Here is a 16,775-nt window from a genome sequence, read left to right as displayed (position 1 = left end):
GTGCAATTTCATGTAAAATACAACAAAAAACAACCCGTGGTTGTAGCTTATATCAGTTTTGAAATATTTTCATATAAATCACGATAAGTGCCAAAATTTCAACCTTCGGTCAACTTTGACTCAACTGAAATGGTAAAAAAATGCAATTGTAAGCTAAAACTCTTACATTCTAGTAATATTCAATCATTTACCTTCATTTTGCAACAAACGGGAAGTCTCTAGCACAATATTTCGATTTATGGTGAATTTTTGAAAAAAACTTTTTCCTTACGTCCACGCGCGGTAACTCTGCCGAAAATCTCAGAAATTCTTTCGTCACTTTGTTGCAATGATTGCACCATTTTATATTAGCCGTTACATAAAGTTTTATATATGAAAATGTGTGCAATTTCATGTAGAATACATCATAATATAACTCATGGTTGTAGCTTTTATCAGTTTTGAAATATTTTCATATAAATCACAATAAGTGCCAAAATTTCAACCTTCGGTCAACTTTGACTTGACTGAAATGGCCGAAAAACGCAATTGTAAGCTAAAACTCTTACATTCCAGTAACATTCAATCATTTACCTTCATTTTGCAACAAACGGGAAGTCTCTAGCACAATATTTCGATTTATGGTGAATTTTTGGAAAAAACTTTTTCCTTACCTCCGCGCGCGGTAACTCGGTTGAAAATCTCAGAATTTCTTTAGTCACCTTGTTGTAATTTTCGCACCATTTTATATTAGGCCTTACATAAAGTGTTATACATGGAAATGTGTGCAATATCATGTAGAATACAACAAAAAATAACTCATGGTTGTAGCTTTTATCAGTTTTGAAATATTTTCATATAAATCACAATAAATAGAAAAAATTCAACCTTCAGTCAACTTTAACTCGACCGAAATGGCCGAAAACTGCACTTGTAAGCTAAACACTTACAGTCTAGTAATATTCAATCAATTACCTTCATTTTGCAACAAACGGGAAGTCTCTAGCACAATATTTTGATTTATGGTGAATTTTAGAAAAAAACTTGTTTTTATGTCCTCACGTTACGAATTCATGCATCATTTTGTGATAATATTTTCTCTGTGTTCCTTTGATCGTTTTACAATTTGTTGTATACCAAAATCATTGCAATTTAGTGTACATTACAACGAAAAAAAAAACTCATTAGCTTTAACTGTTTTGCTCACAGTGCGATTTGTATACAATTATACATGAAATTTTTTTTTGTGCTGTCATATATTCCAATATTTATATGTGATAATGATATTTTTTTTCATTTCTGATGGTTGCATACTAAACTTCAGGCAATAACAAAAAAAGGAGCCAAAAATGAACTCTTAATCTTAAAAACTAAGCGTGCTGTGAGTTTTTCAAAAAAACTTTTTTTCCGCTTTGGCGCTAACTCCCGAACGTCACCAGCATACGACAGACACTTTTATAAATAGAGGCTCGGCGTTTAAGGGTTAAGTGGTCTCAGACGACAAGATGTTTCGTCTTTTACATCGAGTCTAAAGACTGCTCACTTAGCCTGATAGACTTTGTCAGTAGACTTACGTCTACATCTAACGATAGCTTCTGCTGCCGCTCTAAAAAAGCCCTTAGCTCTAAAAAGCAGCAGCAGCAGGCTTGGAGCAGGATCTTTTGATCACTCATGAGGCAAAGCACACTATACCTCGAGGTCTAGACTGAGACCTTTGACGGGCGCCTTGAAAGGGCTGCAACTGAAGGGGAGAAGCGGACTTGGAGGTACCTGTGGCCCAATCCCTGGGATGTCTAGCTGGCTGGGCAAGGAGATCCTGTGTCGACTTCTCGTGAAGGTGAGAGGCAATTTCTTCTACTGCTACTTGGGGAAAAAGGTGGAGACCATTGAGAGGCAAGAAAAGAAGCGCTGACTTGTGGGAAGCCGTGATGCCCTTGGAGGTAAAAGAGACCCACAACTCTCTCTTCCTAAGTATTCCCATGGCATGTAATGAGGCCACTTCAAGGGAACCATCTTTGACAGCCTTGTCGGCGCAAGAAAGCACATTGCTGGAGCTAAGAACCTCAAGAACCTTAAAAAGGTTCTTGAGGAAAATGGTTAATCTCTAGGGCTGAAAACATAACTTTTGCAAAAGTGAAGGCAGACCTCTGGGCCGAGTCAATAAGACTGGAGAAGTTCGCCTGGGAGGTGGCAGCCACTCCCAAGGAGGGAGCTTCTCCAGTAGCGTACGACCAATATCTTCTGGAAGATGAATGGGAGGGCGGAATGCTGAAGGACACCTTACCTTGACACCTCTTCTCTGCAAACCAGTTGTCTACTTCCAACAAAGCCTTCTTAGAAGAAGTTGAGAGGTCTATCTTAGGTAGCTTATTCGAACCTGTCAGCTGATTGCTCATCACGGACGAGGAGGCTGGAGAAGCAGGAGCCGCTGGGACAAAAAAGTCTGGGAAGTTCTGAAGCAAATACCTAAGCAAGGAAGCGTAGGCTGATGGAACTTCCTCCTGGCCCATTCCCTCTCCTTCAGAAGAAGTACGAGAAAGCGGAGGATCCGCAGGGGTGACTGCAGGTGCAGAAGAAGCCTTCTGTAGGAGTCCCAAATACTTTCCAATTGTCTTTGAAGAGGGGCCAACAAAGGATCTAGCTCCTTAGCAGAAGGTGGACCCATACAAAAAGATGAGCTAGAAGAGGGGAGACCAGCTGAAGTCAGCACCGAAAGCTTGGACGAAGAAGCCGAAACAACAAGAACTGGTGCCTGGTGATCTGAAATAACTGGAAGTCTGACTGAAGAAGGGCACCAAAAGGTTGTCCACAATTGCATAAAGATCAGATGCACTATGTCATTCTGGGGCCAATGGGTGCTCAGCTACAACTGGGCACTTAGCCAACACTGGGAGCTCTGTCACTACTGGGCACTCAGTTATTACTGGGTGCTCTACAACACTGGGTGCTCAGCCACCAGCAGGTGCTTGGCGACAAACGGGCGTTCGCTACTAAAAAGGGTGACCAGCAGAAGAACGCGGGCGCTCTAGAGAAGAGGCATGCTTAGCTGCATGAGAAGCATGTTAAGAAGAAGCAGATGACAATCCAGGCATCACTGAATGGTGATCCAACTGGGAAAAGCGCTTGGGGCTGTCCCAAGCACTGCACAATGGCTGGGGGCTACAGGAAGGCTCTCTAAGCCTTTTGCTGGGTAGTGGAGGGGACCAATCCCTGAATGATGAGAGCCTTTTCAGAGGGCGTGACTCATCTGAGAAACGCCACTGGCGCCCTTTACTCGGACTTGAATCTCCGGAGCTTGAAAGATCATGAACACCTGAGATGCCTTTCCAGTGGCAGTCTTTTGTTGCAACCTGGGATGCAACAGGTGCGATTGAGGGGGCGACTACCTGTCGGCAGACACCACTGACCTCCCATGCGCCTCCAGTATGCCTCCTCCCAGGGTTGGACGAGTATGGCAGTGACCTTCGCCTAGAAGAGTCGGTGGGATGGGCAGCCACCTCCTCCACTATGACTTCACTTGCAGTAACACTTTTTCAGTAAACTTATCCATGAGGAAACACACAGATTCCTCAATTTGGGTCACAAAACTTGCAAGCAGACCTAACGTTTGGTCAAATCTTTGCTCGAGGCTGGAATTGGAGGAGGGCTGGAAAAGTGAGAAATTTATTTAGCAGAAGAGACAACAGGCACATCAACATTACTAGGTGTTGGATTAGAACCCTGGCTAGCTAAAGACTTTATCTCATCTCCAGAAGCTGCTTTCCTTTTACAGTCTCTCTCTAATTTAGAGGGGTAAAAAGGTAAAATTTTCCATTTTTTTTCATCCAATTCTTTAAACTCCTTGCACATCAAATCAACAGAACATGCCTGTCCCTTACATGCAGTGCACAAGGTATGCGAGTCATAGGAAGCTTTAGTCAATCGAGTACTGCAGCCTTTGCTGCAATACCAAATACAAGAAGAGCTAGAGTCTGACACGGTCACAAGCAGTAACATAAAAAATCAGTAAATCTCCAGGAGAACTTGTCAAAATAAAGGTTTAAAATTAAAAACTATCTAAATAATCAATGCCGAGGGCTACTGGGTTAAAAATACTTCACCAACAGGAAAGATCTCGACCAAAGAATTCAAATTTAGCTGCGTATCTTAACACCGTGTGTGGTCTTAAGCCGGCAGAGACAAACTGGGATCTTGTAGCTAAGTAATTATTGGGTAAGTTACTTATATAAAAACAACTTTCTCTTCATCCATTGCAGTGAGGGAACTTCAAGTTGAATGTGCTGCTTATTATTTTCCTGCCTTACCAGAAGAGTGCCTGCTTCCTTCAGTATGCAATACTCATCATTAAGTTCTTTTGATGCTGACTCATTTATTACTATAAAAAAAATAACCCTCTTCCAGCATTATGCCTTCTCCTACCTTAAAGGCAATAATCATACTTCCATGGGAAAGTCTGCTGGCAATTTCCATTATTTTCTAGTTACCACCAATCAGACCCCGAAGTCTGCGCCTGAAGGTGAGGCAATAAACCCTAGGTGGTAATGGAATTGCCCTCAGAACATTATTTAACAATAAGCTTTTAGCTAAATTGCCAGCACTATTTCCTGCTACATTCCAAGAAAGATTACTTCCCAACCTTTATGGCTCAACAGGTGACCCTATTCTAAAATCTGAGGTGTTAGGGTTCAAAACTCTCAAATTGTCCTGAACATACACCAATTCAAAGCCGGAGTCTCTGTAATATGTATTCAAGCCTCATGAATACATTAGGTACACCTGACGGTAATGCATTTGACTTCAAAGTACTGTGTAAATATAAGTATGCAACATGTATGCTGTGAGTCCACTATATACAGGAAATCATAAATACTAATCAATCTACAATGTCAACAAAAACAAACCTTCTAAAGCTGGAATCACAGAACGAGCTTTCTTCTCACGATGCTCAGCACTTAGTACTGCTGTGACTTTACTATGCTGAACTGCTGTAACTGTTAAGGAGGTACGATTTTCACTTAGGCCTTGCGTAATACTGAAAATTAATGTGAATTAAAAATTAGATCCAAACAATTTCTCTACAAATAAAACCAAATCTCTTAACTATCACACCAAAAAAGGCAAAATTGTATTTAAGACTATTGATGTTTCTAACAAATGCTGTCTCTGCTAATTACAATAGTGAGTATTTTAAAAAATGTTACTACTACTACAAAAATCCACATCAGTTAAATATAAAGATGGTTGTTGCAAGGTCATTATCAACATCATTAATGTTTATACATTAGGTTTTTCCTCTAGCATAGGATTAAATGTAAAATGAGTTTTCTCCAATTTTTCTGCCCTTTGCTCTTTTTCCTGAATTCTCATCAGGTCTAAGTTATCATCTATCTAGGTTGTCGTCTATCTCCTTTTTCCATGATTTCCTGGATCTTCCCACAGGTCTTTGTCATACAACTTCCACATCAATTACTTTTCTGACCAACTGTTCTTCATCCATTCTCATCACATATCCAAACCATCTCTACTTTGAGATCTGTCTTTTTTCCAGCTTCTTCATATAGTGGGGCAGATAAGAGTAATTCTTTAGAAGAATCGTGCAAATGATGATAAAATGCATCAAATCTGGCACAATTGTTCTCCAAGGGATACTAATCAAATCTGCCCAACTGGCCAATTGAAAATCCAAAATGACGGCCATTTTTCAAGATGGCCGCCAAAATAACCACCCGACGTTGATGTTTTGCTTAGAAATATTTGTAGTTGTCCAAATTGCATGATCTAAGTGTGGATTCCTATGTTTTTAAGCCTGCTGATATATATTTTCTAGTTTATAACATGGTTAAGGCACTGTATTTACCAAGGCACTTGGTGACATCACTGCTGTGAAACTCAGCATGGGGTTCAGTGTCAGCTAAATTAAGTAGGAAATTTATGTTGGCATCATACTGCAACAACCTACTAGTATCCCAAATGCTGTCTAATTAACCCCAACTCAGTTAGGCAGCTGCATCTGAATAGACAGGATATGCCAGCGCGGGAGAGCCGAACCAAGGATAACAGGGTTTTACTTATCTGGATGGTGTACAGATCGCAAGGGACTTATGACACTGGATGAACGATCGGACTAGGTGTATGGCACAGTGCAAGAACCTTGTTGTATCCCATACAGGAAAGCACCTATTGTATACTACAGGACATAAGAGGCCTATTATACTACTGTATTACATGTACAGGGTGGTAAAAGGATAAACTCTCGACCCTGAACGTCATCGTAATCATGGATGCGAACTCTACTGGATGATCAGAAGAGGGGATGATGGATATACGAACCTGGCAAAGAATATTCCTCTGTTTCACTCACTCAATGCGCTACCGATCAAGCTAGACCCTGCAAGACTTGACGAAGGTTCTGGGATAGAGGAAACGTTGAGAAAAATAGGCACAATACCATGAGGAGTTGCAGGCTTCTGTTCAACAACACAAAGTTACACTGAGCTGGAAAAAGAGCAAGTCATGCAGGTACTAGTGATGAGGGCATTAGAAGTAAGATTCCACTAAAGCTCCAAGAAATAAAACAACAGAATGCTTCTTCTGCTAAACTGAAGGAGGGGGAGCTTAGAGAAGCAATGACAATGCAAGTGAATAGGAGAATAAATGAATGTGCCAAAACACTCAGTGGTACAAAACTTCTCGCCAAACAAAGTGCAGATGTCGTAGCCCAAGAAGTGAAATATCACCCTGGCTGTTTGGTGGCATTGTATAACCAAGAACGGGCATACCTAAAGGTGCGGGAGCAAGAAAAAGCACAGGAACACTGGAAAGATGCATATCCAATTGCTTTCTCTGAACTAGTCACCTACATCTGCAAGATGAAAAATGCCAGTAAGGGGCCGATTTTCAAGCTTGCTGGTTTGACCAAGCTTTACAAGCAGAGGCTGCAACAGCTTGGTGTTGACTCGCCTGATGTTTATCCTACTCGACTCAAGGATCAGCTGCTTTTGCACATTTCACAGCTGCAAGCTAATCGCCAAGGACGAGAAGTTCTGTTGGCTGTTGAAACTGATGTAGGTTCAATCCTATCAGAAGCATCCCGTTATGGTGAAGCGATCCATCTAGCAAAAGCCGCTGGGATAATAAGACAAGACATGCTCTGTCAGAAGTTGAATTTCAGCAGCTATTTTCATAACAAAGACTTAGAACAGGCTGTGCCACCATCACTGCTTCAGTTTGTATGCATGATCGAACATGGTGCAGACATCAAGTCCCAACTCCATCATGGAGCGTTGAAATCAGACTTTGCTATATCACAACTTCTACAGTACAACTACTTCGCCAAATACAAGGAAGGAACGGATGTCCACAGGCATTCCAAGGACTGGGAGCCACATTTTGCAGTCTACATAGGCCTGTATGTGTTTGCCAAGATGTGGAAGAGACAAATAATTGAAATGTCCGTGAGAATGGGCTCAGCATATCATATGACCGAGTCCTAGGAAATCTCAGCACAGTTAGGAGGAGAAGCAGTTGTTGCACAGTATGTGGAAGATGGAGTAATCTGTCCCCGTCTTGAGAAAGAATTTGTTCACAACTGGAGCAGTTGACAACATAGATCATAATCCGACTGCGACCACAGCTGAAACATCTTTACACAGTACAAGTGTGTCCATTTTCCAGCATCCAAGCACAGGAAATCCTGATGATGAACGTGAGCCACTCAAACTAGATATAGAGTCAAAAATGAAGGTTAAAAGATGTGTGAAGCAGAAACGACAAGCACAGTCATCATCACAAAAGGAGATGATGCCATTAGCAACACAGTGAAGTCTCTGGATGCTGTATCCCCATGCTGTCATGAAGAAGCTGACAGTCGAATATTTGTTCACACTGGGGATGCAGCGACTGACGAGCAAGTCTATAATCATCAAGGCTAATGACACAGATGTGCTAGTCATAGCAATATCTGTACTGCCATCCTTCCAGAAACTAGGTCTTCAGGAAATGTAGATTGCCTTTGGCCAAGGAGCCCATATGCGATGGATTCCAGTCCATGAGGTAGTTTCTGCAATTGGGCTTGAGAAAGCTAGAGGGATCCCCTACTTTCATGCATTTACTGGATGTGACATTGTGTCTGCCATCCGTGGGAAAGCGAAGAAATCTGCATGGCAGACTTGGAATGTATTTGATGATATTACTGAAACATTCATCAATCTCAGCCAGCATTCAACATTGATTCGTGATCTTGACATGCAGAGGCTGGAAAGAGTCGTTGTCCTCATGCATGACAGATCAAGCGCAGCCACTGGTGTGGATGAAGCAAGACTAGATCTGTTTGCCTGCAAGCAGAGGCCGTACAACTCAATTCCACCAACACAGGCAGTCCTCAGAGAACATGCAAAGTGTGCAGCCTACCAGGCTGGGATCATCCGGGGCCAGGCAACCCACTGCAATCCACAAATGAGCAGTCCAGCTGAATGGGGGTGGACACAGAAAGAAGCATGGCAGATACATTGGACAACACTACCACCAATTGCAGCAAGCTGTCAAGAATTGACAAAGTACTCCTGTAAGAAGGTTTGCAAAGGAAGATGCAAGTGCTCTCAGGCAGAGCTTCCCTGCACATCAGTCTGCAGCTGCATATGTGAACAGTAGCAAGATCAAGAAACACCAGCACAGTATGCATAACTTTGAAAATGTACTAGCCGGGGCAAAACTTATGTAAAGAAAGACAAACATCTTGGTGGTCATCTTGAGAATTATGTCTCAGAGTGCTTTTTAAACAAGAAAATATAGTTCAGCAGGCTTCAAAACATAGGAATCCACACTTAGATCATGCAATTCAGACAACTACAAATATTTCTAAGAAAAACATCTACTTCGGGTGGTTATTTTGGCGGCCATCTTGAAAATGGCCGCCATCTTGGATTTTCAATTGGCCAATTGGGCAGATTTGATTAGTATACCTTGGAGGACACTTGTGCCAAATTTGATGCTTGTATCATCATTTGCACAATTTTTCTGTTATCTGCCCCACTAACACATATCTCCACCAATTCTTCTTCTTGTTATATGGCTTTCCCGGTGTACTCTGACCAGGTATAGACAATTTATTTAAAAGGATGTATTTTTTGTGCATGTAAATCGTTAATTTACAATTGTCCTTTGTACATATCAGCTTTATTTCTAGACATGCTCACAAAAAGAATCCAACTCACCATTTCCACAACTGGGCTCCAAAGTCCCTCAATCAGCACAAAAGGGTCACATCAAGTGATGTCTGACCAGTCAGCATGCTGTGGAGGATTGGGAGGAGGGCAAATTACCTTGTAAAGCGATGGTCTTGTACCAAAAAATCAACTTTGTTTTTATGAAATTGTATTTGTTTTAGCCATACAGTACATCATTTTATGAAAACCCGAGTATTTATTTCAGTGGGAGGATGATAGCTGCTATTCAGACATCAATTATTAGAGACTTGGAGCCAGGAAACTACTGTAATGAGCAAGTGGGACAGTCCAGGAGTTTTAGGGTTAATAATGTGTCACAAAAGGGGCTAATGGCTTGGTTAGTTACAAAAAGGGCTTCTGCCTTGTTAGTAACACTAATCTGTAATCCCAATGGTGGGCCAAAGCACTAATTTTCATCTGCAGTGTAGATGAAAATGCCCAAGCTGACTTTGCTATAATGCAAATGACCAAGATAGGGAGGAAGAGCAGTCACATTCAGGAACAACCTCTCGACCTGAGAGAGGTTACAAACTGGTCTACAGCTATAAGAAAGCTAATTAAGAATAAATTCACAAGATTTGAGTCATGCCCATAAGTTAGAAATTTAGAAAGGTATTTTAGGACCTTCATGAAGCAAAATTAATATGAAAAATTTTCACACTTTTTTGAAAGGCCAGAAATGTAGAAATAGCTCTATTTCATGATTTAATAATCCCTGACCTTTAGGCTGGATGCTACAAACTCATGAGTGCTATCATAAGCTTTCAAGAGGGCTTGACCTAACAGAATGTGATAGCATTTGTAGTCACTTCTGCCATACTCATGCTAGTGGATGGAAGCAATTGGTTTCCCTTTTAAAAAAGTTTTGTTCTTGTGAAGATCAATCATCATGGCCCTCACATTGCAAAATATGGTATCTCCTTTGTTCCAAGGCAAGGATGAAATGATAAGGGTGTAGGATAAAGGTGAGGGAGCTGTCTGTGTTTTGCCACATACCCAGTGTCATGGGTAGTGACTTTCGTGGATGTGGAGAAACACTAAAGGAAATAAGAATTTTCATTTTAAATAAGTGCATATTGTGGACGTCTGGTGTTGCTGTGGATCCATCTTCCCCCTTTGGCATCATAAGCATCCGTTTGTAGTCACATGCGATCTCAGATGTTGCAAAATTTTGTCCCCATTTGTCAAGAAGTTTTCAGTCTGGTGTGGTCATCAAGTGAAATTTGCAAGAGTCTCCATCTAAGGAAATGACAATCACCCGAAGTGTCAGAGAGAGAGAGAGAGAGAGAGAGAGAGAGAGAGAGAGAGAGAGAGAGAGAGAGAGAGAGAGAGAGAGAGAGAGAGAGAGAGTACTCCATACTCTACCTTCAAGCGAGAGCCCCCTTCAGATGTTTTGGTGTTCCTAGACTAAAAGCTGCAAGCCCTTATCTACACTACATTAAGAAGCTTTGAAGGTCGTTACCATGATTTTGTTATCCCGCCTTGGATGAAACCATCTGTGTCTGATATGGATCTGCTGTCAATGCCTCTGACTCAAAGAATCATTCGCAAGATACGTAATAAATTATTTTAAGTAACACCTTACACACATTCCCCCATCTTCACCTACTTTGTTTCATTTTCTTAGTATTACAGCTAAGTCGAGAGACTGCAGCATTCCCGTTTTTGTATATAATTTTGTAAATAAATAAATACATTGTATTGTTGTGATTGTTTCCTGTTTATATTCTTTACCCATTTCTAGTTGTTGGTGCAGAAATCCTTTTGTTAAGTAAAATTAGAAAGAACGTGACAATTCAAGTCCGAATCAAATCATCCAGTCTTACAGGACAGGCCAATACTTCTAAAGTTCTTTGTGAGAGAAATCTCGCCACAAAAACAACGTAACTCATTCCACTCACCTAGCTGAGTCTGGGGTCACTAAGAATGTTATCTTCAGGGTAAGATTCCTTAAAGGAGCATCTTCCCTGGGTTAGTACTGTACGGTGAACTAGATTGGTGTTTTAAACACCCACTACATGTCCTAGAATGTGGACCACAGAGGCCAGGGCATGGCTTCCTTTAATTAAAAAAAAAAAAACTGGCACACACCTAGATCGATTATCCTGCACTTGAATACCTGCAAGAGGGCAAAAGGGTAACCCTTGATGGCAGCCTGGTGCAAAAACGCTTCTTCTCCTGATGGGAAATGCTGGTGAGCCTCCACGAGTGAAGATTGAGGAAGCAGAGATTCTGAGGCATCCCCCAAAAGCGAGACTGAAGGAGGAGTTTCTTCCAGTGCTGCGGGGCTCTTGGGGGTCCACCAGAAGCACAAGGTCCAGGGACCAAGCATGCTGAGGCTGAAGTAGGGCTATAAGGGTCTTGAGAATATTGCATTAGGTTAGGTTATTTTTATACTGCTGCAGTTTTGTTCAACACAGGCTTGATTATGGAGAAGGGTGGAGAGTATCAACCATCCCCCACCCTGCTTCTTCTGGTAGAGCTAAGCAGTAGTTTGGAAGCTTGTGACCAGGACTAGAGGTATATGCTTGCAGATCTAGGGATGGAGGGACCACTTGGCTGAAAGTACTCAGTCCTGTCTGCTTCAGGTATCAACTACCATGCAGCACTTTCCTGGGATGTGGCTGGGATTAAGTGTCATTACGTAATTCTCTGCCCACAACAGAATTTCCATCACCAATCGGCACTTTGCAGGAGATTTGGTATTAACTTTGTTCCTGTAGCTCTCAAAGGCCTATGGGGCTAGATGTATCACCCTCAGTTCCAGAAAACTGATCTACAGGCCCTCTGTCTCCTATAATCATAAGCTAGTAGATGACTGCCCTCACCTTCCCTTGATGTGTCTGTAAAAAGCAATAAGACTGACAGAAGACAAGGAATCCCAATTCACAGGTTCTGCTTGTCTAGCAACCAAGCTAAGTATGCTAGGACACCTGCGCACAGAGGATGAGACAGGAAAGCTGTTTGGCTGATCTGTGGATGACCACAGTCACTTCAGTTCCATGTGCAACAATCCTGGTCATACGTGGCTGCAAAAAACTAGTTTTCCAAAAAACAGCCATGAAGAACTAGTTTTCTAGTTTTGGTGACCTAGTAGCCTTTGTCACAACTATGCAGGCGAGTAAGAGGTTCTTGAGAATTCCTTCAAGAAGAGCATGGAGCCTGTATATTCTCTTACTTGTGGGTTGTGCTAGAAAATTATATTTTCATAATAAAATTAAGTTACATATATACTTACCAGGTACTGTATTTACATAGCTATAGTTTCTAACTCTCGCAGCAGCCTTTATTTAAAAAATCACAGTAGCATCGACAGTTTAGTGTAGGTGACAAGCTGTAGTGACAAGCCCCGCCCACTAATGGGAGTACTGGAAACAACTTAGCAGAAAACCCTCATTCTGTTTGTACCCTTATGTCCATGAGGGGAGGAGGGAGGGCTCTGATTCTATAATTACTTGGTAAGTATATATGAAAATGATATTTTAATAAAAAAATAAAGTTTGTTCATACTTACCTGGCAGATATATATATAGCTGTATTCTCCGAAGTCCGACAGAATTTAAAAAACTCACGGCACACGCAGTGGGGCCAGGTGGTTAGTACCCATTCCCGCCGCTGGGAGGAAAGGGTATCAGGAACCATTCCCGTTTTCTATTCAGATTTTCTAGTGCCACTGTCTCCTGAGGGGAAGAGGGTGGGCAGTATGATTATATATATCTGCCAGGTAAGTATGAACAAACTTTATTTTATTATTAAAATATCATTTTGTTCATGAAACTTACCTGTCAGATATATATAGCTGAATCCCACCATTGGAGGTGGGAAGAGACAGAATAGGATTTAGAGAAAACAAATATGTAGGCGATTGACGCCTTGGTTCATACCTGTTAGCATAGCTGACTTCGTGATACTGTCACCCAAGCCTGCTTCTGCTTTACTAGAGTCTCCAGCAAGGTAGTGACCTATATAGCTGGTGAGTTCTAGATGATCTGTCCACGGGGCGTGACCACAATGGGACTAGATCATAAGACCATCCTGTGAGGGCAAAAGAGCACGCGACCAACCACCTGACCAGGCCTATCTAAGTAATAAAACTTAGTATAAGCTAAAGACTGGGACGTCCACCTCCGTGGCTTAACCCATAACCATAAAACACAAAATCTAGATTAAAAATACTTCCTAACCTCTAAAGGATAGGATGAGTATTGCTCTCTGCCCCCAAGCATGCAAACGTATGGTCCTACTGAATAGCAGTTTTAAGATGTCGATCTTCACGTCCCGCAAGAAAATGTGAAGCGAACACCGAATCGCTTCGCCAGAAGGTGGTACCCAGAAGATCGCTAAAGGGACATGTTCTTCTGGAAAGCCACCGAGGTCGTGATAGCTCTCACTAAGTGAGCCTTGATTTTCAGGAGTCTCATGTCGCTGTCTTGGCAGGTAGAATGAGCCTCCTGAGCATTACTTCTTAAAAAGAATGCCAGAGCATTCTTGGATATCGGAAAGTCCGGCCTTTGACAGAACACCACAAATTGTCCGGCCAGACCTCGGCCTCTTTTCGTCCTATCTAAGAAAAATTGAGAGCCCCTGACAGGGCACAGGACTCTCTCTTATTCTTTGCCCAAAATTTCTGCTATATCCTTGATCTCAAAACTCGGGCCAAGGGGTAGAAGGGTTCTTCGTTCTTGGTGAGAAAACATAGGCTAAGGGAGCATAAGGCCTTATGCCCTCTAAAGTCAATGTGCTTGTTGATGGCTTGAACTTCACTAACTCTCTTCGTTGTCGCCAAAGCAGTTAGGAAAAAGCCTCCCTTGTCACATTCCTGTGCGATGCCGAATGAAGAGGCTCAAATGTAACCGACTTCAAAAATTTTAGGACGATATCCAGGTTCTAGGAAGGCGTCCACGGATGAGGTATTTTAGAAGTCTCAAGGACCTCAAGAGATCGTGGAAGATCCTTATTGTCGGTTAAGTCTAAAACTCTAATTCTGAAGACTGCCGAGCACATTTCAACGTCCTTTAATTGTCGAGACTGCCAGCTTTTCCTTCTCCCCAAGATGAAGCAGGAAGTCTGCTATCTCTGGCACAGAGAGAACGAGGTTGAGGAAAATCCCCTTGCTTCTGCACCCTTTCCTGAAATTGGCCCACTAAGATTGGTACACCAAATAGGAGGAGGGTCTCCTGGTGCCAGCGATAGCCCTTGCCACTGCTCATGAAAAACCCTCGCTCTACGCCAACTCGTGATAGTCTGAACGCAGTCAGACTCAGAGCGGGGAGGCTTTGTGGTACCTTTCGAAGTGGGGCTGTCTGAGCAGATCGGTTCTAAGGGGAAGCTCTCTTGGGAAATCCACCAGGAAGGTCATGACCTCTGTGAACCACCCTGCCGCTGGCCAAAAGGGGGCGATCAACATCATTGGCGTCCCTTCGGCGGCTGCGAACTTCCTGATGACCTCCCCAGAATCTTGAAGGGAGGAAAGGCGTAAAATCCATTCCCTTCAATCCCAGAGGAGGGCATCTACCGCTACTGCTCCTGGATCTAGTACGGAGAGCAGTATAGAGGAAGCCTCCTTGTCCTGGATGTCGTGAAGAGATCCACCAAGGGACGTCCTCATAATCTCCACAGCTCCTGACACACCTCCTCATGAAGGATCCACTGGTCGGGCGGAAGATGACGCTGCCGACTGAGAAGGTCCTCGTGGACATTCTCCACTCCTGCCACGAACCTCGTAAGGATCGTGATACCCGAGCATGCGCCCAAAGCAGGAAATCCTACGCCAGTACAAACAGGGACCGGGAGTGAGTTCCTCCCTGTTTTTGAGGTATGCCAAGGCTGTGGTGTTGCCCGAGTTTACCTGTATCACTCGGCCTGAGGCTTGGCTCTCGAAGAAAAAACAGGGCCAGCAGAATCGCCCTAAACTCTTTGAGACTGATGTGCCAGGACACCTGTTCCCCTCTCCCGGTGCCTGACACTTCCTTCCCCCAGTGTTGCTCCTCATCCCTCCCTGGACGCGTCGGAGAAAGCAACACTAGATCGGGCTCTGAAGGTGAGAAAAACCTCTTCTGCCAACTTTGAGGGAGGAGCCACCACCTCAGGAGATCTTGACTATGGGAGAGATCCTCAGGGACTCCTTTAGATCCTCCTAGTTTATCTAGTTTTCCGCCAGGAAAAACTGGAGGGGTCTGAGATTCAGTCTTCCCAGGAAACCAACTTCTCCAGCGAGGAAATGGTCCTCAGCAAACTCAACCATTCCCTCACCGGGCATATTTCCCTTCCCAGGTAGGATGAGACTTTTCCAAAGCATTGTTGCCGTTCCTGGGACGGAAAAGCTTGAAAAAGCCACTGAATCCATCTGAATCCCAGAACACTAAGGCCTGCGTCGGGATCCGATGGGACTTGTCTACGTTTACTAAAGTCCTAGGGACTTGTCAACATCAAAAAGTCGATTTCAGGTCCTCCAGACATTTGACTGTGAAGAGGCTGAAAGAGCCAATCGACGTTCAGGTAAAAGCGAGATTCGTATGCCCGCTAAGTGAAGCCATCTACCACATTCTACATGATGATCGTGAAGATCACAGGGGCTGTGCTTAGCCTGAAGCAAAGAGCTCTGAATAGGAACACTCGCCCCCGATACAAACCTCAGGAACTTCCCTCGACTGGAGATGTATGGGGACGTGAAAGAAGCGCCCGAAGGTCCAGCGAGACAACCAATCTCCTGGTCTAAATGCTCCTAGAACAGACTAGGACGTCTCCATCGTGAACTTTCCCTTCGCCATGAAGCGGTTCAGTCTGCTGACATCTAGGACTGATCTCCATCCTTCCCGACTGCTTGAACTAGGAACAGTCGGCAGAAGAATCCCAAGAGTCCAACTCCAGGACTAGCTCCACAGCTTTTTCTCGAGCATTTTGCACTAACTCGAAAAGGGCTTTTGCTTCTCTTGAAGGTAGAAGGCGACAGATCCTGGGCAGCGTGCACAGATGTGGAGTGTCGAGAAAGGAGATCTTGCATCCTCTCTCGAAAAATAGGAGGGACCAGAGTCCTCCTCTTGCTCTCAGGCTCCATGCAAGCGAAAGAAGCCTATTACACAGGCGTCTGGGCGCTGCGGGTCACTTCTTGCCCTAGGTTTAGGCGGGGCTCCGCCCCTCTAGAAAGACCTCTTCCTCGGGGAGAGGATCTATAGGAAGAAGCTCCTCTATGAAAGGACTTCTGTTTCTGGGAGGTCTGACCCGACGGCGACGACAAAGGACTGCGGGCGTTGACAGTGGGCCAAGATCTTGGTGGCCTTCTGGCGAGGATCTTGATCAAGAGCAGAGGGGAGAGATGGCCGACGACAGGGTGAACAGCAAATCTGCCCTCTGCGACGGAGAAACTGACTTAGTGTAAAGTTACAGTACAAGGCCCTCTTCTTCGAGGCCCGTACAAAAGGAAGCCAGTTTCTCCTAGTCATCCCTGACAACCCCTTTAAGCAGATCCAGGCGGCTGGACGAAGCTCCCTCAGGCTGATAGAGAAGGAACTTCCTAATCTTAATGTCTAGAGTCCTCAAACACCAGTCCAGGAAATTAAAGACTTCTATAGG

The 16,775-nt window shown here is 43.5% G+C and overlaps 1 protein-coding gene across 2 annotated transcripts in view; it reads right to left on the bottom strand.

Annotated features, from left to right (window-relative positions):
- Mettl3 (methyltransferase like 3) overlaps positions 1–16,775 on the bottom strand; it is a 252,746-nt gene that overhangs the window by 207,144 nt on the left and 28,827 nt on the right. For both annotated transcript variants that reach the window (XM_067108002.1, XM_067108003.1), the window contains exon 3: positions 4,881–5,011. In XM_067108002.1, the coding sequence (XP_066964103.1) occupies positions 4,881–5,011 (131 nt within the window). The remainder of the gene's footprint in view (positions 1–4,880; positions 5,012–16,775) is intronic.

This window comes from Macrobrachium rosenbergii, chromosome 8 (genome assembly GCF_040412425.1).
Source record: "Macrobrachium rosenbergii isolate ZJJX-2024 chromosome 8, ASM4041242v1, whole genome shotgun sequence".
NCBI lineage: Eukaryota > Metazoa > Arthropoda > Malacostraca > Decapoda > Palaemonidae > Macrobrachium > Macrobrachium rosenbergii.
Note: the sequence above shows the minus strand (reverse complement) of the source record. Positions and strands in the feature narration are given on the sequence as shown.